The following is a 27106-nucleotide window of genomic DNA, read 5'->3' as shown; positions in this document are numbered from 1 at the left end:
GGGCCCGGAGGGAGGGCGGGGCCCGGAGGGAGGGCGGGGCCCGGAGGGAGGGCGGGGCCCGGAGGGAGGGCAAAGCAGAGCCTGCAGGCTTTGTGCTAAGGGTCTGCGGCGTTTCCCCAACCAAAAAGAGAGACTAGACCCCCACGGCTCAAAAACTCATCTTTATTGGGAAGACTCTGAACAAACAACCTATCCCCACCTTCATGGGGTAGGAGGCCTGGGGATCTGCACCCTTTTCCCATATGTACATTCTTCAGAATCCTCCAGGAGAAAGTGTCCTCAATTGTGGGGGCTGACGCAGCTTCAAGAAGCTAGTGCTTGGGCACCAAATCCCTTTTCACTCGACTCAGTTTTCTCATTTGTAAAATGGGCTCAGGGGAAACCAGTACAGCAGAGATTCTCGCCAGCACTGAAGATGTCCGTTTCAGAAGGATGAAGAGGTCAGGAGACCTGACCAAGAGTGGCCCAAGGGAGTGGGGATGCTGGACATCCTTGTCGGATTTCTATGTACCCTTTCACCTCCCTCCCCACCCAGCGCCTCTCCTCCAGCACCGCGGGGGCTACGTGGCTTCAGACCCAGGGGACAGGAGGCCGCCCCCAAAGCCTGTCTCACGGTACTGGTTGGGGAACATATTGCTGCCCACAAGGCTGGCAGTGCCCCCGTCCCCCGGGATCGGAGCCTGGTATGAGTCCAGTGTCAGTGGCTCGGGGCCAGGAGGCTCCCCAACCGTGGCCCCTGCAACCCCATTGCCTGTGACAGCACTGGCAAGTGGTGGCGCCGGGGGCAGCATGTCCAACATGGGGAAGATCGTGGGGACTGTGGGTTCATAGGAAAAGCCGTCATCCAGGAGGTCCGGCCCGCCAGGGGGCTCCAGGCCGGGCAGGGACACAGCGCTGGCGCTGGGGAAGAAGTCTGTATCAGGCAGCAGGGCTGACGGTGGGAGGAATAGACCTGCAGGGATGAGAAGAGAGAGAAAGAAGTATGGTGGGCTTTAGGGTCAGCTTCTAGCCAGGTATGAACTTGAATGGGCAGGGCCATGCTAAGTGCAGTATCAGCATGGCTTCTTTTAATCCCAAGGAGAACTGGGGTTGAAACCATGCTCCTGCGGTGCTGGGGACTTTTCTCCGAGAATGAGGAAGGAGAAGAGGCTCAAAAGCACCCTCAAATATAGAAACAATCCAAAAAGCGAAATCTCCACATCATGGGAGACCCAAGTAAGAAGTCATCAGTCCCCAAATTAGAAGGTAGAATGATGAATGTACAGCTTGGTGTGGTCATGTGACTAAATTCTGCTGCCTGGAATGTGGCCATGATGGTTAGAGCTGCAGCAACCACTTTGGACCATGAGATGGAAACTGCAAGTTGAAAAAGGTAGGAGCTTAGGACTCTCATGATCGTGCACCCACCAAACCTCTGGACTGTGTTTATGTGAGAGAAGAAATAAAGTTCTGTCCCATTGAAGTCCCTGTTATTTGAGGGTTTTGCTGTGAATATAGTTAAACATGATCATAACAAACGCAGGTGACATTCTTAGTTTTTGGCAAGTCCCTAACGTATGGGCACTAACTCCGTGCCAGCCACTGTGCTTAAATAATGCAATAAATTCTAAAAAGGACCCCGAGAGGTAAGATTTCCATCTAATAGATGAAGAAAGTGAGGCCCAAAGAGGTTACACAGTAGCTAAATGATGGCCTCAGAATTCAAACCCAGTTTGACTCCAGAGGGCATGCTCCTAACCATTACACTACAGTGCCAAGGCAGCTTTGCCCCAAGGATGAGAGAGGGAGGCCTGACACAGTAGGAAATTGGGGTGATGAAGGAAGCAGATGAACAGCAGGTGGCTGATGAGGAAGAGATTTGGGGATTGAAGGCTGATGAAATGGGCTAGGACTGGTGATTGCTAGGGGTGGAGCTGCAGGGCATTGGTTACCAGTTGTAGTGGGGTTGGGGGACAACAGGTGGTACTTGCGACCTCCAGGGTGGGACTCGCTGGAGAAGTCCAGGCTGGGCACACTGAGTGACTGGCGGTTGGCCAGGAGCTAGGTGCTCTGGGGCAGCGAGGGTGTTGGGGACAGTATTCTTAGAGCTAGTTAGTGGTCAGCAGGTGGGAGGCCTCTGACGGCAACCAGACACGGTTGGAGATCATGGGAACAGGAGGCTGGCATGTGAGTGGAGATGAGGGCAGGGGTAGAAGAGGCCAGTGGGTGTTTGGGCCAGGGACAGGTTCTGAAATCGAGGTTGCCTGGCTCTAATAACCACCCTTGTTTATCCATCTTCTCCCTGCTACCTGTTTCACACCCATCATCATTAATCTATACAGGTACTCGGATGCAAATCCCTGCTCCGCCATGGACTAACTGTGACCTTAGACGAGAGACTTGCCTCTCTGGACCTGTTTCTTCACCAGCAAAATGGCTGCCAAGGGGATGACAGCACTCACCTTGTGGGCTGATAGTGCAGATCAAATGAGAGAAGACACGCAGAGCATTTATGTGCCTGTCATAGAGTGTCTGTAAAATTAGCACATTAAAATTTAAAAGACTAATGAGGTAGGTATGTGGTGAGACTTCAGGGGCGCCTCAGAGGCTCTGAGAGGTGGAGCAACTTGGCGAAGGTCACACAGCAGGAAAATGGCCGAGCGGAGCTCAGAGCCTCCTGACCGTCCAGAACTGCTATTCTTCCCACTTTTTGTTGCTGAGTGGTGTGTCACTGGCCTTATGGGAGCTCTTGTGAAGCCTGAAGTGGCCGGAGAAGCAGGGCTGTAGCTCACCCTTGGCCCAGCCCAGGGGGCAGGGGTTTGGCACGGAGCCGGGACCCACCTGGGCTGTGGCTGGGCAGGAAGTGGTCCAGGAAGGCTGGCTTTTTCCTCCGCCGCTTGCTCTCGATGCCATGGGGGTCTGAGGGAGGGCAGAGATGAGGACCCCTAGAACCCGACAGCCCCTCCTCCCAGCCTGGGGCAGGGCAGGGCAAGGGGGTCAATCATCCCCTCCCAGGGGAAGGGGCAGGGGGGACACACCAGAGCTGTTCAGCTCCCCAAGGACATCGGGCATGCCCCGTTTCCGCTTCTTGTCCACGCCGTAGCTGTCTGTTCAGGAAACAGCAGGGACACACAAAGTAACGCATCAATATAAACAACTAAGAATTAATTTCAGAGACCGTTTAGGAAGTTGTGAGGCTGTTCCAGTTCTTGGCCGACCAATGCAAATAGATGTCCACATCTTACTCAGAGTAAAACTCAAATCCTCTTCTAGCCACACTGGTCTTTGTTATTCCTGGAATACCCCGGGCACTGTCCTGCCGCAGGGCCTTTGCACCTGCTGTTCTAGCTGCTTAAAAAAACTCTTCCTCAACTCCCGCCCCTTCTCTGGAGAATTATTTAGTTATCCTCCCATCATCAGCTCAGCCGTCCCCTCCTCCAAGAAACCCTCTCTGAGCCCTAAGCCTGGTTTGGATGCCCGCTCTGGGCAATCGAAATCCCCTAAGCATTTCCACCTCTGTCCTGCCCTCACTTGTTGTCACTGTACGGGAATAGGTCTGTCATAGGAACTGGGAGACTCAGGAGGACAGGGCTGTGGCTATTTGGTCACCACTGTGTCCCCAGTACTACCCAGCATAGGGCTAGGCGTGAGCAGTCGTGGCGAGGGGAGGAATGATCAAATCCTCCCCAAAATGCCATGAGGTGGTGGAACTATTATTATTATTTCATTTTCGCTGGGGAGGAGACTAAGACTCTGAGAGGTTAAGGTCACACAGCCGGTAAGCGGCAGAGCCAGGATTCGAACCCCAGTCTGTGTAACTATAAGCCTGCATTCCACTTCTGCCTCTTCTCCTTGCCGATCCGGGTCTCCCCCGGCAAGGCCGAAGACCTAGTCTCTGGAGCAGTGGGTCCCCCTGACTTGCTGTGGTTACCGTGGTCCCGGGGCAGGTACGTGAAGGGCAAGGGCTCGCTGCAGACGCCGTCAGTGAGCCGCTGCAGGAAGACGTTGACTGTCACAGGCTCGACGATCTCCAGGTCCTCGTAGGGCGGCGTCTTGAACACGATGGCGATCTGGCGGTGCACGTCGGCCTGGGAGAAGTCGGCGCGGCCCTCCCAGGAGGCCCTGCTGAACACCACGGATATGTCCTCTGCAGGAGAGCGGGGCCATCAGCTGAGCCCGGATGCCAGCCCGCCAGGCCCCCAGCTCACTCGGTCTCCCCCAAATCGATACAAACATTCCTAAGAATGAAACTAATCATAGTGGCAGCTAACCTTCTATTGAGTGCACACCATGTTTCACTCACACTGTTACATACATTTTTATGTATTAGCTCGTTTAATCCTTTTAACGACCTGAAAGGCAGGTAGAGTCGATGTTCTCACCGTGTTAGGGGACCCCAAGACCACCATCAGATTCAGTGATTGACGAAGGGGACTCAATGGGACTCAGCATACAGTTGCCCTCATGGTTATGATTTAATACAGCCAAAAGATACTAAGCACGCTTAGGAAGGGGAACGGTGTCCACAGCAAAGCCCAGAGGACGCCACGCTCAAGCTTCCAAGAGTCCCCTCCTAGTGAGGTCGTAGAGGACATGCCAGTTCCCCCCGTAACAAACTGTGACAACACACGTGAAATGCTGTCTCTCAAGGAAGCGCCCTGGAGACTCAGAGCCCAGGGTTTTTCTTTGGGGCTGGTCACCTAAGCACCCTCTGCCCGGCACATACCAAAATCCAGACTTCCCAAAGGAGGGCAGGTGCTCTGCAGAAACCACATTATTTGTACAAACAGTTTAGGCACAGCGACTCCCGCTTATCAGTCAGGGAGTGGTGGGGACTCTCTCAAAATACAAGTTCCCAGAAGCCAGCCAAGGGCCGATCTTATAAGCAGCCTTTCAAAGGATAAGTTTCAGATCTGAATTGTTAATTATTTTCTACATACCCCCTTTAGAGATGGGGAAACTGAGGCATGGAGGAGTTAAGAGACTTCCCCAAGGTCACACGGCTGGTGGGGAATAGCCAGGAATCGGTGTGCTACTCTGCCGGCTATTTCTTTTTCTTGTCTTATCACACAACCTCCCTCGTCACACTAACACTGCATACTGAGACTATATGTGTCGGACACACACAAATTGCCTCTAAGTCACACAAAAACCCTATGAAGAAGGTACTTTTCAGAGCCCCATGAGATAGAGGAGGAAACAAAGGCACAGAGAGGTAAAGTTGCTTGTCCAAGGTCACACAGCCAGCAGGTGGTGGAGCCAACATGGGAATCCAAGCCGGCGAAGGCACTGCACCACCAGCTCTGCTAGGGCATGAGAAGTTATCTGATATCTCAAGGCCTGATTTCCTCACTTAACAGGAAAAATCACAGCATCTATTTCACAGGAGTTTAGGAGGATTAACTAAGTCACGCCATGTAAGAAGCTTAGACGAGGGCTTAGTATATAATAGGTGCTCAATCCACGTTAAGTATGAGTGTTCCCGTTAGCATTACGCAAAGTACTCGCTCCAGGCCTGGCACTCAGAAAATCTTCAATAAATGCCAGCTCTTTGCAGTGTTCTTCTCAGGTAATTGGGATCCCATGTCATCCAACCGGTGACTCATTTTAGGGATGATGGAATTGAGGCTCAGGTGGGGAGGTCACCTGCTTGAGATCGGCCAGTGAATAAATGACGGAACAGGACTCACACCTGCCTCTAGTCATTTATCCACACCTGGAGCAGTTTCCCTGCCCTGGCCCCAAGTCCCAGACCCTTAACAATCTCCTTGATCTTCCTCAGATGTCAGCTCAAATGTCACCACCCCTAGGAAGCCTTCCCAGATGCCTAGACTGCGTCTGGTCTTCCTGTAGTTCGATCTCGGCCCCCGGTCTTCTTCCCTCTCGGTATTCCTCACACTGGTAATTTGTACCTTTCCTTACTTCTCACTGAACTGAGAGGCCTGTGAGGGCAGGTCCTGGGCCGGTCTGTCACTGCTGTGTCCCAGCACTGCCCAGCACAGGGCCCAGCACAGAGGAGCCACCAATAACCATCTGCTCATTCATTCGAGGTTTTATAAGAACCTCCGACTCCTAGGTGAAGACAGATGTTCAAACAAATAATGTTCACAGCAGCCCTATTCAGAGTAGCCAAAAGGTGGAAACTACCTAAATGCTCATCAACAGATGAACGAATAACAAAGTGTGGGAGATCCATATCGTGGACTATTACATGGCCATAAAAAGGAACGAAGCACTGACACGTGCTACCATATGGACAAACCTTGAAAATATTATGTGAGGGAATGAAGGCGGACATACAAGGTCACGTATTACAGGATTCCATGGATACGAAATGTCCAGAAGAGGCGAATGCACAGAGACAGAAAACAGATTCGTGGTTTCCAGGGCCTGGAGAAGGAGGGAATGGGGGGGTGCCTACTTAATTAATGGGTACGGGGTTTCCTGTTGAGGTGATGAAATTATTCTGAAACTAGATAGTGGTGGAGGCACAACGCTGTGACTATAATAAATGCCACTGAACAGGACACTTTAAAATACTTTAACTGTTTGTTTGCTTTTTTTAAGAGTGAAGCTTGTAGCCAAAAAAAAAAGAGGAATTAGTAACAAAAGTTTTTTCCTGAGAACCTCATGTGTGGTTGGCCCCGGACTGGGTGGTTCTGGGGACACAGCTGCTCACCCAGGCAGTGCCAGGTCCTGTCCTTGTGGCTCAGTGGGGGAAACAGATGTTAACTATATAATCACACAACCTGAGAAAGGACGGGGGGTCCTTGGGGCGGTGGCAGGTTCCCACACTCCCCTCCCCGCTCGCTGCCCTCTTACCCCATGGCCTTGCTGTCCCACCAACACCCAGGATGGCTTCTGCCTCAGGGCCTTTGCACTTGCTGTTCCCGCTGCTGGAATACGCTTCCCCAGACAGCCACATAGATCTTTCCCGGCTTCAAAGTCATCTCCTGAGAGGGGTCCTTCACGGTCCCTCTAAGTAAAACTGTGCACCACAACAGCCCCCCCACAAGCCATTCTTCTCTATCCCTTTTCTCTGTATTATTTTTCTCCAAATATTACTTTTTCATCATCTTCCCAATTTTTTTTCAACTCTCTTTATTATTTTTCCTCTTAGAAGAAATGATGAATGGCACAGACTGCCTGGGTTCAAATCCTGTCTCTTCCTGCCTAGCTGTGTGACCTTGAGCAAGTTACTTAACCTTTCTGTGTCTCAGTTTCCTCATTTGTAAAATGTGTATTATAACGAAAGGCTCTACCTCATAGAATTACTAGGTGATTAGATGATCTAATGAACGATGGCATATAGCGAGAGAAATACTAGCTTTTTATTACTGTTGGTGACGTCATTTGTAGTAGAGTGACATGTTAAGAAATGCAAAAGGAGGCAGAAAAGAAATACACAGTAAAAGAGAAGGCTTCCTCTTGCGCCCTTATGGAGGGGTACTCCTGGGTGAAAGGTTTTAAACCCTATTGGAAGAAGGGACAATTGAGCAGACATGCTCTGCCTTCTTCATCCGCAGCTCTGATCGCAAGCATCATAAAGCCTTTACTTGTGCAACTCCATGACAGTGAGCTCGTGATGGCAAGGCCTGCCTGGCACCCAGCATGGGCCACCACGAATGGCCCTCTGTCTTTGTACATGAATGAGAGAGTGAGTGTGACTTGCTGAGCGAAGGAACCAATCAACTGTGCCCCACTTCCAAACCGAGTTCTGGATCCTTCTGCCCCACTCTGAGGGTTAGCCAGGGTCTCGTCACCCTCTCACCCTCCTGGGCTCCCTGGCTAATGCTGCAAGCCACCAGACTCCCCTTCACACGCACTGCCCAAGGCCCCTCACCTTTCTGCACCTTGTCACACAGCAGGTAGAGCTCCTCGCCACCCGTGCACGGCCCACTCTCCTTGTTGATTCGGCAAATCCGCAGCTCGGACGTGTTTGTGGACTCTGGGAAGGAGCCAGAGTAAGAGGTATATTTAGAAAAAATGAGGATTCGGTCATCAAGTCCTTAACAGGTACCCCGTGGGGGCCCAGCTGTGCTGTGGAAAGGCGGGAAATGGAGAAGCCTGACCCTCCTGGAACCATCAGTCCGGACAAAAAATGAAGATCCTCAGACAAGAGAGGTTAATGGACAATCACAAGTCCTGGAGCTGAGGCTGGTGAGTGTCTGGCCAAAAGGGAGACACACATCTGCCAGAAACAATTCTTAGATGAGGGTTAATGGCCTGAAATCTGTAGTGACACCTGTCATTCTGCCCATTTAGCAGCCCTGGCCCTTCTTCTGTTAACAGCCCCCCAATTTTCCTTTGAGGGCCACCCTCTGCCACCTCAGCCATGGGAATGATTGGGTAGGGCCTAGCTCTGCAGAGACCATGTGCCTCTGACCCAGCCAATCAGAATATCACCTCCTCCTGGCCATTGATTGGTCAGAGAGGAGCACATGACCAAAGCCAGGCCAATGAGAGACAGCCCTGGGACTCTGAGCAAAAATATTCGGTAAAAGAAGCTCTCTTTGCCAGCGGGGAAGAGGTGCCAAACTGGTAGGACATAAGCCGAAAGCTGCACACAGTCACTTTGCCCCCGGTGGAAGGCGCTGGCAAGAATGACTCTAACACGAGGAAGCATGGCTGAGAGAGGAGACAGAGATCCCAATGACATCTCTGAAGACCTGGGTGGAACAGGACAATGGAACGAGCAGGTTTCTCTTTTTTTTCTCCTTGCCCCATTTGAATTGGGATTCCATCACTTGCATCCATAAAAGCCCTCACTGGATTAACATCCTTCCCCACTCTGATGCTGGGCCGTCACTGTAGGCTGCCTAAAACCTACCAGCCATTTCCAGTCCCCTCTTCCATGTTTGTACCCCTCTACAGAGGATGAGAATCCTAAATGCTTGTTTTCCCAGACTCCTTTGTAACTAGGTGTGGCGGCAACGAGACCAAGTTCTGGCCAACGAGACATAAGCAGAATTCTACTAGGGGAATTCTGGAAAACATATTGTTTTATCAAAGAGAGAAATAGTATTACTCACACTGCCCCTTCCCTAAGACTGCCCAGTGAAGTCGACATTCTACACTAGGAGGCCCTGTTTCCATGGCCTGTATAGTAAATGCTGAACCCTGGGACTGGCAGTCTATAGTCTGTACAGCATACAGGGTGACACTGCCCATCCTACCTTGAGTACAGACATGCTGTCTGAAGCCGTGGCAGCCAGCCCATGACCATGAGGGGAAAAGCGAAGAGAATCACAGAGCTGCTGAGCCAGAGCCCCCACACTGCCGAGCAGCTGGAACCACAGGAGCGGACTTCATAACTGAGACGTATAAAAACTCCCTGCTGGTTCACGTCTTTGTACGTGGGGCTTTCTGGTGCTTCTGGCCCAAGATAATCCTATGGACACAGCACCCTCGACTCACTCTTGTCATAGACAGGCTCAGAGAGCACGGGGTCCATCTGGCGCATCTGTCCCTGCTGGTCCCTGTAAGAGGCCTGGAAGCAGATCCTCACGACGTTCATGTCCACCTCCTGATGGTTCTTCAGAGACCCAGCTGGGGGAGAGACGTGGGAGGGCTGAGTGAGGATAAGGGGGGAAAGCCTGGTGGGGGGACAAGGACAGAGAAGGATGGACTGGAGGAGATGGTGGGGCCCGGAGAAGGCAAAGGGATGGGGCGGGCAGAGGGAAGAGGGGCCTTGGGGACGAGCGGATCAGGCCGGGCGCGGGGACCGGGACTCACCGTTGTAGGGGTCAATGCCGAGCTGGATCTTCCGCTCAATGGCGGCCTCGATCTCCTTCTTCCTCACGCACTGGATGCCCAGGTTGTTAAAGCTGCGTGTGGGGAAGGGAGGTACTCAGGAAAGGGCAGGTGTAGCCCTACCCCATGGAGGGCTCCAGCAGATGCTGCCTCGGGCTCACAGTTCCGGGGGCTGAAGCATCCCTGCCCCAGAGCTCCCAGGTGTGGTGGGATCTGAGGTTTGAACCCCTTGGGGATGTCAAGGACCCTTGAGAAAACCGGGGAACGCCCCTTATCTTTATCACATGACAACACAGGCTGACCTCATTTACAAGAAAACTACAAATTAAACACCAATGCGAGGCCAATTTTTTTTTTAACTCATCCAAACAGCAAAGATCAAAACATTTGCTAATACCCTCTGCTGGTGTGGTTGTGGAGAATCAGGCATTCTCACCCATTGCTGGGGGCAGGGGGGCTGTAAAGTGCTCCAGCAATTACACCTCAGAGGACGATCTGGCAGTATTCATTCATTCCACAAATATTTTCTGAGCACCTACTGTGTGCTAGGCATGTGCTAGGCACTGGGGGATATAGCAGAGAACAAGAGACAAAGATCTCTGCCCTTAGTAAATGTGTAAAGCTCTAAAAATATGCATATACTTAGAGCCAGGAATTTCAATTCTAAGAACTTAAACTAGAGAAAAAATGACCTATATGTAAGCCATTCACTGCAGCAGAGTCAGTCGTAGAGCCTCAGGAGACTAGAACCTCTGTAGATGCCCATTAATAGAGGACTTGTTCAAACTACTGTGTATATCCACACATTGGAATACTATACAGCCAATAAAAAGGACAGGGCAGCTCTAGATGTTCTGATAGGAACGATCTCTGCGATGTGCCGGGACACAAAAGTGAGGCACGAGTGTCTGCTACCATTTAAAAGGAGAAAACGAATATACCTAAGCATAAAAAAAAAAATCTTTGCATAAAAAACTATATCCATATGTAAAAAATATATCTATGCATAGCTCATTTTTAATTGCCTCCAGGAAGGGGCACTGGTACCTAGAGGACCTAAGATGGAAGGAAATTTATTTTTCACTGTCCACCCTTTCTGAACCTTTTAATTTTTTATGCATAAAAAAAATATTTTTAAAAAATTTATGTATGATGTATCTACGAAACGGGGATAAATATACTGTGTCGTGTGGATGTGTGGGGGCATTTTGTAGAGGACACCGAGGATCCGAGAGGCAAAGGACAGCAGGTAGCCAGCGGCAGGGCTGGGATTGGACTCCAGAACTGACTCACTTTATAATTTATGTTTTTAATACATAAAAAATTAAAAGGTTCAGAAAGGGTGGGCAGCGAAAAGTAAATTAAAACTAACTTATTAATTATAATTCTTAATATAAACTTATTGTGAGAGACGAGACCTTTCACCGCCTCAGGCCTCCGTTTCCCAGTCTAGGAAATGTGACAGGGAGAGTCTGGCCAAGCTGCCAGTTGCCCTAAGGTTTCCCTGGGGAATCTCCAGGGGTCAGGGGCCAGGGGTCAGGGGTCGGGTACCTGTGCCGGGGGCTGACGTGAGGCCGGAGCCGCACTCTGCAGACGCCGTCGGTGCAGTCTTTCCCCACGAGGCTGTGGGGGTGGACTCGGTGAGGCCAGTCCTTCCACACCAGGCACGCGGTCACCTCCACCTCCCGCAGCCCTCCGCAGTCCCGGAGCTACAGGAAGACAAGCGTTCTTCTGGGGGTCTCATCACAGATACCTGCACACATCCAAACTCCCTGGGGCCTCCCTGGGTAGCTCCCCACCCCCCTCCCCCAGGATGATGGGAGGGTGTTGGCTGAAGACCCCTCTGAGATCCTAAACCTGAGGCTTCCCACTGGTGGCCGGGGGGCCTCAAAACATGACGGCCGCCCCACTGATGCGCTCCCTTGGGCCACTAAGACTTTTACAGGTTGGATTCACACAGAATCTCCAAGCATGGCCTACTTGGTGCCAGTGACAAGTACCAGTGACAAGGGGAGAAAGGCTCCTTTGCAGTGGAGAGACCTGGTGGACACCACCTTAACCAGGAGATCAAGGTCAGCCTCACCAATACTGGGCCAAAATGACTGGGCACCCCCTGCTGGCCGGGAAGGACACAGCATCACCGCTGTGACTGGTCCCTCCAGAAGAGCGTCATTTGAACCTAATAGTGAGGAAACGCCAGACAAATTGTGGGTCACCAGGTCAAAAACGTGAGTGTCACGAAAGACGATAAAAAGATGGAATTATATTTTGGTTTAAAGGAAAACAAATTATGGGTTTTAATCTGGCTTGTAGTTCCACAGTGTATATATATGTAAAAATTCATAGAGCTGTACACTTATAATTTGATATTTATATATATAAAGAGAAAACATAACTTAATATATAAAGTCAACATAAATTTATATTACCTTTATATTCAAAGTCAATTTAATTATCAAAATAAAAATGTTTAATAATTACAATTAAAGTTTTAATTATCGTATTAAAATTTTAATTTAATTTACTAATTATAATTCTTAATATCAATTTAAGATAAACTATAATTTAAGTAGAACCCAATTTTTAAAAACTTAAAGACATGACCACGAAACGCAACATATGGTTCTTGACTGATCCTGGGTAGAGAAGGGGAAGAAGCAACTGTAAAACACACTTTGTGGACGACTGGAAATTTAAGTATGGACTCTATATTAGATGATATTATGGAATACTATTAATTTCCTAAGGGTAGTAAAGGTATTGTAGCCGTGAAGGAGTTTACTCTTAGGAGATGCACACTAAAGTATCTAGAAGTGACATAGCATGATATCTACAACTCATCTGCAAATTTTTCAGCAAAAACATGTGTGTATTTGTGTGTGTGGAGAGCGAGCGACAGGTACAGCAAATGTGGCAACTGGTGAATATCGGTGGCGGGTACACAGGTGCTCAATTGTACTATTCTTTTAATTTTTCTGTAGATTATCATTTTTCATCCAAACGCATCAAGAATGCATACATTAAATATATGCATTTTTTGTATATCAATTATACATCGACAAAACGCTGTTTTAAAACTAGAAAAAATTTTAGTTTTTAATCAAACATTGGGAAAATTTTGGTGCCTACATCTAAAAAGCTATGAGACATCACCTTATTCCTGATTATGGAAGTTAGGGCAGCCGAGGCTGACTTCCTGTTCAACAGCTACAGGAGGCAGCAGGTAAAAACTAGCCTCTTTAGGTGATGGGCCCAGGCCCACAAAGCGACTTGGCTTGTTTGGGTTCCCCTCTGGGCACTGCTGGCATCAAAGACCCTACGAAGCCTGCTCTGAACTTGTAAATCCCGAGCTTAAAAAATAGAGGGGACCGGTGGGATTCAGTGGGGTGATACTGCCCTCTAGCGGACATTTGGACATTTGGTTGACACTGCAATAAGGACCGTCACAGGGTCAAAGATGTTATACAGCTTGCAAACCCCGGGCAGTCCCACACAGGCCCTGCCTGACTTCTGAACGTCCTGCCAACATTCACATTAGTGACAAACCTGTTGAAAATGACCAGAGCCCAGAACTTAGCACTGTTTTACATATATAATATTTTTCCCAATAATTTTAAAATGCACATAATTTGCAAGGACTGAAACCACCATGGTTAATCAAAGGAAGACTAGATTCTATTTAGACTGAGTTGTGCGCCGTTTAGGTAAATCCCATCACCAATAGCAACCCTGGGCGTGTGACATTTAAGTCACCAACTCTGCCAGTTTGGGTCAGGCTGCATTCGCGGCCACTGCATTAACAGGGTCCAAAGCCACTGTCACCTTCATCACGCTTCCCTGGGGCTGTGACCAAGCATCTACATACTGAAATAAAATGTGTTTACAGAGGCTGTATTATTGACCTCTCTCCATACTAAAGTTAGGGCATCGTGAACTCCAGGGATGATTATGAGAAGAGGTAGGTAATATTGTCTATAAATTTCATTGAGTCATATAGAATTAAAATCATCCATTTAAGCAGCTTCTTCCTATACTATTAGGAGATTCTGAAGAGCTCAGGGTCAACAGTCTGGGGATTCACGAAGACTGCAGGGCTGCAAGCCTTCCATCTTCGAGATGTCACACAAGATCGTGGATGAGTCATTAGGACTTGGAGTGAGCCAGACCTGGTTCCAAATCCAGGCTCTACTACTGGCGTCTGTGCGATAAACCTCTCTGATCTTTCCATCCTCAACCAGAAGACGGGTATTGTTAAGTAGCTGGCACACAGGGGTGCTTAGTAAACAGCAGGCATTGCTAGAGTAAACTCGCTGTGTGCCCCCGAGTGAGTAACTTACCCTCTCTGAGCCTCGGTTTCCTTCTGCAAAAGAGGGGCTTAAAAATCCTGAATCCAGATTTGGAAACAGGTCATCCTCTGTTGTTGGGCATTTACTGATCTAACTCTCTGAAATCGAAACTGACACCAAGCCAAAATAACTGCCTGGAAAGGCTTAGAAATAGAAAGTTGGGGAAAACACAGTCTCCAAGTGTCACTCCACAGATAACTTACTAATTACGAGAGGAAAGTTGGACCCATGGGCTGAATTGTGTCCCTCAAAATTCATATTTAAATCCCTTCTCCCCAGTACCCCAGAATGTGACTGAATTTGGAGATGGACCCCTTAAAGAGGTGATTAAGTAAAAATGACACTATTAGGGTGGGCCCTGATCCAATCTGCCCGGTGTCCTTATAAGGAGAGGTAATTTTGACAAAAAGACATCAGACAAATGTGACACAGAGGGAAGACCATCTGCAGGCCAAGGGGAGAGGTCGAAGGACAGCCACCCTGCCAACACCTGTCTTGGACTTTCAGCCCCCAGAACTGTGAGACAATAAATTTCTGTGTTCAAGCCACCCAGTCGATGGCATTCTGTAACGACAGCCCAAGCAGACTAAGACACCACCCTAACCAGGGACTCCGACTCAGCCTCACTGATATTGGGACAAACTGCCACCCCATGTCCTTTGAGGAGAGACGCTGAGCAGGTCACGGCATCACCACTGGGGTATTCCCGCCAAAACAAATAACCCGATCTGATCTGGAGACAGCCAACACACCTGGAATGTGGGACATTCTAACAGGACATCCATCCTGTCTTCCACAAAGGACCACGTCCCAAAATGCAAAGACAGACTGAGAACCGACCCAGATCAAAAGCCACCAAAGAGACCTGCCTTAGTCCAATCGTGCCGATGTAATAAAATACCATGAACTGGGTGGCTGATCATAGAAATTTCTCACAGTTCTGTACACTGGAAGGCCAAGATCAAGGGCCATCATAGTCAGGTTCTGGTGAAGGCCCTCTTCCGGGTTGCAGACTGCCAACTTCCTGCTGCGTCCTCACATGGTCCAAGGGGCAAGCAAGCTCTGTGGGGTGTCCCTCAGAAAAGCCCCAATCCCAATCATGAGGGCTCTGCCCTCACGATCTAAACACCTCCCAAAGGCCCTCACCTCCTAACACCATCACACTGGGGGTAAAGATTGCAACATAAATTTTGGGGGGGATGCAAACATTCAGGCCATAGGAAGACCTGACAACCAAACATAGCACGTGATCCTGGACTGGATATTAAACAAGCAAACAACAAAACAACAGCTATAAAGGATATTTTGGGGGATAACTGGGATACTTAGAATATGGACTTAATGGTAGATAATATCCTTGTATGAATATTAAGTTTCTAGAGTGTGATATAACAGTGGTGTGATTCTATAGATCCTGCATTATAGAAAAATGTACTTGTTCTCGAGAGATACACGCCAAAATATTTTGGATGAAGTACTGTCATATCTCTGGCTAACTTTAAAATCTCCTTCCATAAATGTCTATACTAAGAGACACGAAAAAATGTGGCAAAATGCGGACAGGTGTTCATTGTGCTATTCTTGTCTATTTTATGTAAGTTTAAATTTTTTCAAAAGGAAAAGTTGAAACATGAAGTTGAAAAAAAATCACCTATGAAATTGGAAAAACAACCAAAATGCTTCAAGATAAATAAGGGGCTGTGACTGTCCCTCAGTACACACCACTTGCCCCATTTCTGAAAATCCAGTGTCTGGGAATATACATTTCAAAGGAAATCATTCTTTTAACCAGAACATCGCTGACTGCAGGCTGCTTCTGACCTGGAGCCAAATCAAATGCCACCACCACAACAGCCTAGCTGTGTAAAGGGAGCCGTGGCCAGTGCAAGGCCATCTCCCTGGTTTCCTCATAGCGTCCTGTGGGCTTCATCCCCATTTTACAGATGAGGCCAAGATTAGCACTGGACTTGCCTCAATTCACACAGCTGGTTGGTGGTGGAGCCGAAACTCAAACCCACACCTTTCTGACTCTAAAACTCAACTTGCTGGAGGAAGGACAGGTTGCTCTGCTAATCCCCCAAATTAATCCACGAGTACAGATCCCATTAAGGCAGAGGGAGAGGGAGGCAGGAGACCTCACGAGGGAGCTCAGGCCTGGTGTGGGGGCCAGGGAAGGTGTCCCCCTGGTGGGATGAGGCCTCATGGGTGAGCAGGAGGTGACCAGGGCGCAGGAGGAAAGCAGTCCAGACAAGAAGTACACTATGGGCTAAGGGCTGGCGGCGGGCAGGTGGCGGATACAGAGGAGCAGGGTGGGGATGGGAGGCAGGAGCCAGACATGAGAGGTCTTGGAGGCCTGAGAAGGAGCTTGTGCTTCCTCCTGGGGGTACTGGGGAGCCAAGGGAGGGTTCCGAGTAGGGGAGAAGAGCAGATGTCTAATGTGACAGGACCGCTCTGGCTGCCATGTGGTGGGGAATTTGGAGGAGACTAGAAGCTGGTGACTGGGAAGACACTGGGGCTGGGACCCGGGGCTATGGAATGGTTAGTACACAATTCGGGTTCAATAAACATTTGGGCGAAGATCCAGAAGCACGTGAAGGCTCAATATTGGGGAGGAGCAAGGAACCAGGCCTCTCAGACACCACGAGAGAAGCAGTGATGGGTACGGTCCCCAGGGAGGGCGACTCGTCAATATCCTTCAAATTACCTTTGGCCGGTAATTCCACTTCCAGAAGTCATTTGAGTGACACACACAGAGGAAAGAACAGATGTACTGAGTTGTTCTCTATGGCCCTGCTTGTAGAGACTGGAAACAACCTAAATGCCCACCAATGAGAGGCTGAATAATAAATTACCGCATGTCCGCATGACGGGGTACAGTGGTCAAGAGAAAAAGGCAGCTTTACACATGCTGATCTGAGCTGAGCTCCCAGATACATTATATTCTTAAGTAAAAAAAAGCACGGCACAGCGTGTGTGTGTGTGTGTGTGTGTGTGTAAATATATATATACACACACATATATATGAGTGTGTGTGTATATATGTGTGTGTGTATATGTGTGTGTGTGTGCATATATATGTATATATATGTATACACACACACACACACACACACACACATGCTCTTTGACTTACATTGGGGTTACGTCCCAATAAACGCATTTCAAGTTAAAAATATCGTTAGGTCAAAATGCATCTAATACACCCGACCTGCCGACCACCACGGCTTAGCCTGGTCCACCTCACACGTGCTCAGAACACCTACGTTAGCCTACAGTCGGGCAGAACCATCGCGCACAAAGTCTATTTTATAATAAAGTGTTGAATACCTCATGTAATTTATTATGCATATCGCTTTTGCACCATCATAAAGTCAAAATATCGTAAGTTGAACCATCTGGTAAGTCCGGGACCATCTATTATGCTCCCCTCTATGTACGTAAAGGGGGGATAGTATATATGTATATATTTGCCTGTCTTATCATAAAATACTTCTAGAAGGATACCTGAGATATTGCTAGCGATGGTTACCTGTAGAGAGAAACCAGCCCGCAGGTTCTGGGGGACTTTTGCTCATTTTGACTTAATTTAAATTCTGTTTATATGAATCTTCATTTTTTTTTTCCGAATGTTTTGAACACATCATATGATTCAAAAGTTTAAAACGAAATAAAGATGTATATAGTAAAAAAAGAAAAATCTTACCTGTACCTTATCCACTCAGCAGTCCTCCCCAAAAGTAATCACCTCTATTAAGGTTTATATTTCCTTCCGGTTTGTTTACGCGCATTCTCGCAAATGCAAATACAAAATCTTATTTTTCCCCTCTTTTACCACAATAGCATAATACCCCAAGTAGGGTTCTTCGCTCCAATTAGGAGGGGATTATTAATATATCTTGGAGAGACTTCCACATCAGTACCTAAGGGAATCTTCGTTTAAAATGTTTTAGTATTAATCATAGAAATTTTTTTTATCTGCACATATATACAGATACATCCGTCACATCAGCATAGAATTCCGATGTGTAGATGTTTATTGATTACTTTACCAGTCTGAGTTTCCAATTCTTCTCTACACAACAAGGATGCAGTGGATGACCTCGTACATCCCTTTTTGGGCCCAGAGGCAGACATAGCTACGAGATAAATTCCTAGAAGTGGAATGGCCCAGCCTAGAATAATGACAGCGATGATAACAGTACTAGCGACTCATCTCTATTAAGCACTCGGCATGTATAATTAAGTCATTCACTCTTCCGAACAACCCCTACTGGTTGGTTATTATTATTATCTCATTTCGAAGAGGAGGAAACTGAGTAAGCTGCCCAAGGCTGCACAGCTAACAAATGGCTGAAGAGGGATTCGAACCCCGGCTCTCCGATTCTTAAGGCCTGGCTCGTGAACCAGGAGGCTGCAACGCCTTCGCAGGCAATGATAATTTGGATCGATACTGCCGAACCGCCGGGAAGCAGGCCTTGCTCTCAGTGCTCTTTCGAATTTGGAGCCAGGTGACCTAGTATTACCGGCTCCAACAACAGCGACAGCAATACTACTACTAATACTACTACTAATCATAATCATAATCAACTACGTGAATCGACACACGCACGCGAATGCTGCGGGCGCGGGAGGCGCGAGCGCCCCGCCCCGGGCCCCACCTCGATGGCGGGCAGCGTCTTGCTGGCCTCGGTGCTGCTCTCGCCGAGGATGCTGCCGGCCGAGCGGCCCTCGCACTCGTAGCGGAAGCGCATGCCGCGTTGCTTGGGCTGCTCGGTGATGACCAGGTGCGGCCGCGGCCCGGGGCCCGGGGCCGGGGGTCCGAGGCGGCCCAGGGGGCAGCCCCAGGGCGGCGGCGTGGCCGGGGGCGCCGCGGGGCCCAGGGTGACGGTGCTCAGCGAGGCCGCCCCGCGGGACACCAGGCGCGGCAGCCCCTCAACCGAGCCCTGCGGCGCCCCCTCCAGGCCGAAGCCGTTCTCCTTGATGTACTCGTCGATGATTTCTGCGGGAGAGGCGAAAACCGGGGGTGACGCCGACTGTACGAGTAAAGGCTTCATGACCCCAGACCTGTGTCCCCCCGCCTTTTCCACTCCATTCATTTCTTCTAGACATTTCTTGCGGGCTCAATGTAGAGGCCTCAGCTCCGAATACACAAAAAAGGCCCTGCTGACCTCTCCGCAAACAGCCCCCCAGGCTCCGCAGTTCCTGAAGCCAGAAACCCGGGGGGCTGGCCTGGTTTCTCCCTCTGCACCCCCACGTCTGCTCCCCTCTAAAACAGAACCGCCCTCCACCAAGCGCTCGAGCTGGAACTGTGGGCGTCTGTGGTGTGAGCCGCTCGTGATCCCAGGCCTGCGAGTCCCATGCGTCACCTTCTTCGGCCTCTACCTCGAATGCCACCACTTCTCTCCACTCTCACTGCCTCCGCCCTGGTCCGCCGCCCCTCCAGATCTTCCATCTGAGCCACTGTTCCCGGTTCCCCCAGCCCGTCCCCCGCACGCAGCCAGAGACCTTACGTTAGGCCCTGTCCCCGGTCTGTCGGAAGCCTCCGGTGGCCTCCATCTCCCTGAGAATCAAAGTCAACTCCCTGCCCACATAAAACCCTCTCTAAACTCCATTCATCTCAGAAAGACAAATCAAAAACAAAACCCCACACCTCTGACCCTGGCCACAGAGCCTTGGGGACTGGCCCCTGCTGTCCAGCCCCCGCTCCCTCACCCTGACCCAGTCTTTTGTCTATTACTGGCACCGACCAAGCCTGGCCCTCTTTAGGGCTTCCTCCTTCCTCCCCCATCTACCTGTACCCCGCTTTCCCATTTCAACCCCTGTTGGCTCCTTCTCATCCTCTGGTCTCAGTACAAATGTCATCTGCTCAGAAGGGCCCCACCTGACGACTTCCTCAGGCCACCTCTCCTTCTTCCTGTTTTTCCTTCACAGCCCGTAGCCCAGCCTAACCTCATCTTGTTCATTCATCCTTTTTTGCGCTGTCTCCCCCACTAGAGTGTTTGGTCTCAGCTGAATCCTCAGTGCCTAGAACAGTGCCTGGCAGGTGGCAGGTGCTCAAAACAATTCACCAAAGGAACAAACGCCATTAGTAGTAATAATGACACTAAAGGCAGCTGACACATGGAGTCTTGGTTACATGGGAACGTGACTTTGTTCAAATACTCCAACAGTCCTGGAAGTCACATTGTGACCCTCCTCCCAGCCCCCCAACAACAAACACCAAGCTCCCCGTCTGTGAGCACTTGGATGCCTCAGCCTCCCCCAAGACCTGTCCGGTGATACTCACCCAGTTCATCTGCGGAGGGAAGAGAAAGAGAAAGAGAAAGAGAAAGAGAAAGGTGAGGTCCAGTACGTGGTCAAGACTTTTATCTTTTCAGACAGATTTGCCACCTCCCGTCCCCTCCTGGTACCCTCCCCCGTCCTGCTTCCTCCATCCTGAGAAACTGGGTTCTGACTCACTGGGGTGCCAAACCCCAGGCCCCATCTCTCCCATCCCAGGCTACCCTCCCTTTAGCTCCCAATGTTGGGGTCCCAGGCTCAGGGTCCCCTCAAATGCCTCCCCAAAACATTTAGGCCGGAGATTACAAAGTGTGGTTGGGAATTTGAGGAAAAACTAAGGGTCTTATCACCAGGGGGAAGATGGACACCCAAGATTGTACATAAAATGTGGGCGTGTTCCCTCTCTATAGCCCACCCTAGGCCCCCCAGAGTCACTGTCTGGTATCTGAAGATCCCAGGAGACTGATCCTCCACCTCCAGGCAGCGGCCCATTCTGCATTATAGTCCAGTTCCCCATCGGTGTCCACCCGCCAGCTTGGGTTCGCCCCTGCTACCTGATGGGGAGTGACAGTAATGCTGGAAAAGCCCTTGTCACCTCCTCAGGAAAGCTCAGCCCTGCAAGGGGCTATGGAGAAACCGAAACCAACCTCCCTTTATTCCACAGACGGGACAAGGGGAAACCCAGAGAGAACACGCGAGCCCGGAGTCACACAGCAAGGGAGGGCAGGCCAGGGCTGGATGCCCCACCCAGGGTTGCCTGTGCTGGCCTCCGACACCGACCAGCCCCACTGCCTGACCTGTCCTCCTCCTCCGCTCTCAGGGAGTGGTTCCTGACCACCAGACCTTTGCTCCTTGGAGAGCAGTATTCCTGCACCCATTATCTCAAGCGATCTGCGAAGTCAGCAGGGTGGGGAAGACACCCGCACTTGGTAGATGGGGACACTGAGGCTGGGAGAGAGGAGGGGACATGCTGCAGATCACTGGCAGGGCCAACCTTAAGTCACTTCAACTTGGAAAAACTTTGTTAGGCTTCTGTGCTGGATGACCTGGGGACCCAAAGATGAGTTAGACTTTGTCTGGGACCTCAAGGAGCTTAGTCTGCAAGGGGAAACTGAGGCCCTTTCAGCCGTGGCCAGAGCTTTGGACTGCCTCAGTTCACATTCTGGTTCTGCCACTTGCTAGCTGTGTGGCCTTGAGCCCATTACATAACCTGTTTGTGCCTTGGTTTCTTCATCTATAAAATGGACACGATAATAATGCCTGCCTCGTTGGGCTGTTGGGAAAATTAAATTAGCTAATACTACGTGGGGAGCACTTAGAACGACCACAACAGTAGGTGCTACATAAATGTTGCCTGCTATTAAACAAGGTGTCATGAGACATTATTTTATGGACTTCTCCTCTCTAGGCCTTGGTATGACTATAAAATGAGGATGTTGGAAGATGTGGTTTGAGAGCATGGGTGTGGAGTCGCACAGGTGTTAGTTTGAATCCCAGCTGTCATTCACTGGCTGTGTGGCCTGGGGCAAGCTTCTTAACTTCTCTGAGCCTCCTTCTCTATAAAATGAGGTCTATAATTGGACCTCAGGCGTTAACGTGAGGATTCAGGATTACACCAGGAAATTGCTTGGCACAGGGTCTGACCACCTTAGGCTCTCCATAAAGCTTAGCTAATATCGTTATCTAACATCCTCTTTCAGCCAAGAAATATTGGGAACTTCTCCTCACTCAGGGCTCAGCTCAAATAACACCTGGCACTGCCTGCTCAACCTTCCGCACAGGCTTGCCAACATCCAGGGGCCGCCGGGATGGGCCACGCTTGAGCACACATGCTCAAGGTTCTGCCTCAGGGCCTTTGCACAGGCTGGTCTGTGCCAGAATGCTCTCCTTCCAGTTCTTTAAATGGCTTTCTTTCAGGTCCCTGCCCAAATGTCACCTCCTAGATAGGTCTCCCCTATCCACTGTATCCAGGATAGCCTCCAGAATCCCACTCTGGTCACTTATAGTTAGGTGCCTTTGTTTTACCGATTACGTGGCACTGATTAAGACTTGACATGACCTTATGTGACAGTGATTCATATCTGTGTCCTGTAGACTGTATCACAGGGCGGGGACATGTCTACCCCATCCCCACTGTGTACGTAGGGCCCAGTATGCATCTGGCCCATCAAAATGAGGAAAATTTTTCCTCTCTATCCCAGCAATTCACTCAGCCCCACCCTGCTATGAGCTATCACTGACCCCAATATTTCTTCATAGCCTTTATTGCATCTGATAATTTATTTAATTACTTAACTTATTTACATGTCTGCCTCCGCATCTAGGTAGAGAACCCCATGAGGGCAGAGCCAAGGCCGTCTCAGTCACTGCTGAGTCCGCAGCACTGCCCAGCACTAGGCCAGGTACAGAACTGGCACTCAATAAATATTTATTGAATGGATGACATCAGAAATCACTCTCAATTGAGACCAAAGATCTAGGTCTCGGGTCAGAAAAGCGTCAGTCTGGTTCCTGCCCAGAACCAGTGCTTGGGCAGTAGTATCTGTCTCAAATGCCATTTCTCACCTTTCACCGCCACCGCAACTCACAGACCTGTTACAGACAGACCCCACAGAGCCTCCTCCGCAGCCGGGCCAGCAATTCCAGGGGCCATCCCAAGACTCTACCTCCAGAGAGAGGCTTAGACCCAGCCCACTAGGGCCACTGAGCCTCCATGGTGACAGGACTCATCCCTGCCTCTCAAATCTCAGCAAATTTATAAGAGGGCAGATGTTGTCATTTGACTATGATTCTGCATTTCCTTGGACAGCACTAAATTTTGGATGGTACAGGCTGAGGGACTTTATACACTAGTGGTTCTCTTGGGAGCTTGCTAGAAATGCAAACTTTCAGAACCCATCCTAGACCGAGTGAATCAGAAACTCTGGAGGTGGGGCCCAATACTCTGTTTTAACAAGCTCTTAAGGTGACTCTGACGCACACAAAGGTTTAAGAACCACTGCTATAGGCTGTCTAATAATAATGTCTATTACTATTATTATTATTATTATTATTATTATTATTATATTATTACACTGCTAACATTTACTTGCATGGCAAGTGTTAGTGGAATAATACGATAACAATAACACTTACTGAGCCTTTTCCGTGTGCCAGACACTGCTTTGAAAGTTTACCTATCCTAGCTCATTGAATCTTCTCCATCCCCCTGAAAGCGAGGCACTGATATGCCTAACTTGCAGATGAGGCCCAGAGAGGGGGAGTGACCTGGAGGCATTTGCACAGTGAGCAGGGTGGCACCAGCATGTAAAACCCAGCCCTAAAGCCCAAGATATCGATTACTACTACCCTCTGCGCCACCACAGCGAATCTCTACAGAGGGCTCCTCTTACAGTGCGAATAGGTGCTTAGTTTTACCTATCCAGCTCCTAATCACCTGGGAGGTAGGGGCCTCTGGAACCTCCCCATCTCAACGAGCAGGGTGGGGCACCATCAAGGAAAGCTGAGGTGGACCTCCGCGAAACCCCGGGACAGACGCATGCCCAGTGGAGTCCCCCCTCCCTCGTCCGGAGAGTGCAGGCGGACAGGAACTGTGGAGGGCTGCTCACCCGTGGTCCTGGAAACCGCCAGCGAAAGCGAGGAGAGGTCCGCGGACCCTGCAGGGAGGGAGGCAAGTCTCAGGCAGTGATGGAGATCCCACAGAATCTCTCAAGCCCCACTGCCTTCCTTTCCTGGCCCCGCCCCTTTGGATGAAGCCCTCAGTCTTATCGCCCAAAGAGCCTGGCCTTGCTTCCTTCCCTATCTAACTCGCGGACACGTTCCCTAGTTTCTGTCATTCGCCCTACCCTTCATCACAGTCAGGCCCTGTTCCCTCTCTCCCTTAAGGTCGGGCCTGGAAGAGCCTTTCTCAACCTGTTAGGAAAGCCACTGCCCCCTTCCTTATCTCGGGGTCAGACCCTAACCCTTCACTTTTTCAGGGTCAAGCCTGTCCCTTTCTCCCTCTCAGACCCTGCCACTGCGCTCTCGAAGGCAAACCTCAATCCCTCTTTCTTCTCTGAGCCAGTCCCCGCCCTTCTTTCGGAACGGGCCCTCCCTCTTCTCTCCACCAGGGTCAGGCCCCGCCCCTTCGCCCTCTCGGAGTCTGCCCCCGCCCCTATCCTTCCTCCAGGCCCAGTCTTTCTCCGAATAAGAATCCTGCTTCTTCTCTCTCTTAATTCTCAGAGGAGTCAGGATTCCTGCCTTTTCTGAGCTGGGCCCTTCCTCGCCCCCACTGAGTTCAACTGCCCCCACGCCGCAGGGGCTGTTTACCTCCTTTCTGAGTCAGGGCCCCGCCCTCACAGAGTCGCAAAGCCCCGTCCCCCAGGACTGCCTCCCGCCCCCTCCTCACTCTATAGTGGGACGCCTCTCTCTCACCTTGGACCGGACCCTGTCACCATCCTCTGCCTTCTTCCTTCCCTCTAACACAGTGTTCCCAGAACCCTCACACTCTCCCCGCAAAACCCCTAGACTCCTGTAGGAACCCCCAGACTAGTCCGGGACCCCGAGAACCCTCGCGCCTCCAGTCCCGCCGCAGAATCCTCCCCTGAACCCCGGCCCCGCTTACCTAAGGCCCCCAGCTCCGGCGCAGCGGACGATCTAGCGACGCGGCGACTCGGCATGGCCCGACCAGTGGGGACGGACGGCCCGGAGGCCGGCCCAGACCAAAACACACACGCGGGCAGTCCGGGCGAACAGGCGGCAAGGTGCGGCGGACGATCACGGGTCGGGCGAGCGGCGCTGGGGCTGGGGCCGCAGGCCGGGCAGGACGCGCGGCGCCCGGGGCTGCGGGGGGCGGCGGGCCGGGCCGGGCGAGCGGCGGGCGGGGGCGGGGCGGCGGAATTCCCCGGCGCCGCCGGCCTGCGCGCCCATTGGCTCGCACCCTGTCGTTACGTCACGCAAGGGGAACGGGAAAACCCCCACGCGTCACGTGGGCGCGGGGGCGGGGCCGGCCGGGAAGAGGAGGCTGGGCGCTCGGGAGGGGCCAGCGCTGCTGGCCATTGCACGGGCGGAGACAACTGAGGCCTACTTAGGGCCACTCGCGCTCTATCCGTGGAGGAAGTCGGGAAACTGAAGGTCATCCCCCCAGGTCTACCAGCGGGATTTGAACCTGTTGTTTCTCTGGCTGAAAGAGAAGCTTCGGGATCAGGAGGTTGCCAGGGCTGTACAGCTGTCATCGATAATAATGACCTTTAGGAAACCTCCGTGGTCTGTCTACGCCTCATTTTCATCAGCTATAAATTGGGAGTGAAGATACTTAAATGTTAAAGCTAGAATGTCAGCTCTAGGATTTGTCTGTTTTGTTCCTTGCTGTATCCCCTGCTCCTGGAACACAGTAGGTGCCCAGCAAGTGTTTATTGAATGAATGGACGGATGTTTTATTCCTCGCCACAGCCCTTTCACGTTTCCTAATAGCCCAGAGCACTGGTAGCTCCAAGGCTCAGTAACTCATTCTGAGCATGGTAACTGTTAGCCCCAGTGTACATAACAGAGCTGTGTGCCTGACCAGAGCAAAGGGCTTACTTGGAGGCCTCGCAGATACCTCAAACCTTGCACTCACGTCAGAGGCATGTGATGGAATTAGGATTCTTGCAGAGAGGAGGAGACTGAAGTTCAAGGAGGGGCAGCCATTTGATTAAATCACATTCCTAAAGCCTCCCTTGTCCTTGAGAATCACTGAGTGACCATTATATTCCAACTTGGATGCCAGGCACCTTCAGACCACAGAGTGCTTTGTCTGCTTGTGTAAAATTTGTTTCTCTTCTCTCCATGGCCCCCAGGGACTCATCGATTCATTGGACGTATATTTATTGAGCACCTGCTGTGTGCCAGAGCCTGCACTGGGCCATAGCGCGTGCCAGGCCAGGCCTGGTACCTGCGGCTGGTAGGCAGAGTAGTGTAGAGCAGCAGTTCTCAAAGCGTGGTCCCCAACCCTTCAGGCGATTCGAATGTAAGCTCAAGCCGGAAAGCTGCTGCCAGACAGCAAAATATAGAGCAAACTTTTAAAAAACTGCAAAGGGCCAAGTAGCAAATATGTTACGCTTCAGGCTTTGAGCATCAGACAAGCTCAACTCTGTGACAGCACAAAAGCAGCCAACAGAACAGAAACGATGAGCGCGGCTGTGTTCCAATAAAACATTATGGATATAGAAATTTGAATTTCATATAATTTTCATGTGAAACAATATATTCTTGAGATTTTTTAACCACTTAAAAGATGTAAAAATTACACAAAAGCTGGGATATGCTGGGTTTGGCTGCAAGCCGTAGTCTGCATGTGACAAGAGCCTTGCGAGCGAGGTTATGACTGAGGGTCCAGAATCAGAGTGCCTGGGTTCAAATCCTAGGTCTCCCACTTACGTGCTGTGTGACCTTGAGCAATTAACTTCATCACTCTGAGCCTGAACTGTAAAATGGGTCTAATAACAGGGTGATTGTGAGGATTATATGATACTAATATTAGTTGGCACTTGTATATAGTTCTTACATGTGCTGGGCACTGTTCTAAGCACTTTGTGTTCTAAATACTGTGTCCCATTACTTGGGCAAAGTATTTCTCATCTGCTCTTGCGAACATTTGACTTACAGAGTTATTACACGCAGTGTAATGGTGCCAGGCACTGTTCCGAAAGCTGCGGGCACAGCAAGGGACATAACAGACCAAAGCCCCTGCTATCATGGCACCGAAATCCAGGTCGGGGAGATAGAAACAG

At 50.4% G+C, this 27106-nt stretch overlaps 1 protein-coding gene across 2 annotated transcripts; it reads right to left on the bottom strand.

The window, feature by feature from the left end:
• Nucleotides 1-142: 142 nt before the first annotated feature.
• Nucleotides 143-25201, bottom strand: RELB (RELB proto-oncogene, NF-kB subunit). Of its 2 annotated transcripts, XM_039866181.1 has the most exons (12): nucleotides 24961-25201; nucleotides 23966-24013; nucleotides 20365-20373; nucleotides 18737-19077; nucleotides 11284-11441; nucleotides 9715-9806; nucleotides 9397-9528; nucleotides 7823-7927; nucleotides 3911-4126; nucleotides 3018-3086; nucleotides 2821-2898; nucleotides 143-952 (listed from the first exon to the last, which is right to left on the bottom strand). In XM_039866181.1, the coding sequence occupies exons 1-12, from the start codon at nucleotides 25013-25015 to the stop codon at nucleotides 561-563; spliced, it is 1695 nt and encodes a 564-aa protein (XP_039722115.1). In that variant the 5' UTR covers nucleotides 25016-25201; the 3' UTR covers nucleotides 143-560. The 2 variants fall into 2 exon arrangements, with proteins under 2 accessions (XP_039722115.1, XP_039722116.1); XM_039866182.1 differs by lacking the exon at nucleotides 20365-20373 and having other exon boundaries at nucleotides 24961-25155.
• Between the last annotated feature and the right edge of the window lie 1905 nt (nucleotides 25202-27106).

The sequence above is a fragment of the Pteropus medius genome, unplaced genomic scaffold, assembly GCF_902729225.1.
Source record: "Pteropus medius unplaced genomic scaffold, Ma_sr-lr_union100, whole genome shotgun sequence".
In the NCBI taxonomy this organism is placed as follows: Eukaryota; Metazoa; Chordata; class Mammalia; order Chiroptera; family Pteropodidae; genus Pteropus; species Pteropus medius.
The sequence above is the reverse complement of the archived record's forward strand: the minus strand, read 5'-3'. Positions and strand labels throughout refer to the sequence as shown.

What these genes read in the sequence shown, in the direction of transcription:
- RELB (XM_039866181.1), bottom strand. Translation starts at nt 25,015, where the DNA reads ATGCCGAGTCGCCGCGTCGCTAGATCGTCCGCTGCGCCGGAGCTGGGG. An exon ending in GCCGGAGCTGGGGGCCTTAG is followed by an intron (nt 24,014 to 24,960) that starts GTAAGCGGGGCC and finishes CCCTCCCTGCAG; the next exon opens with GGTCCGCGGACCTCTCCTCG. An exon ending in AGACGCTGCCCGCCATCGAG is followed by an intron (nt 11,442 to 18,736) that starts GTGGGGCCCGGG and finishes GTCTTCCTGTAG; the next exon opens with CTCCGGGACTGCGGAGGGCT.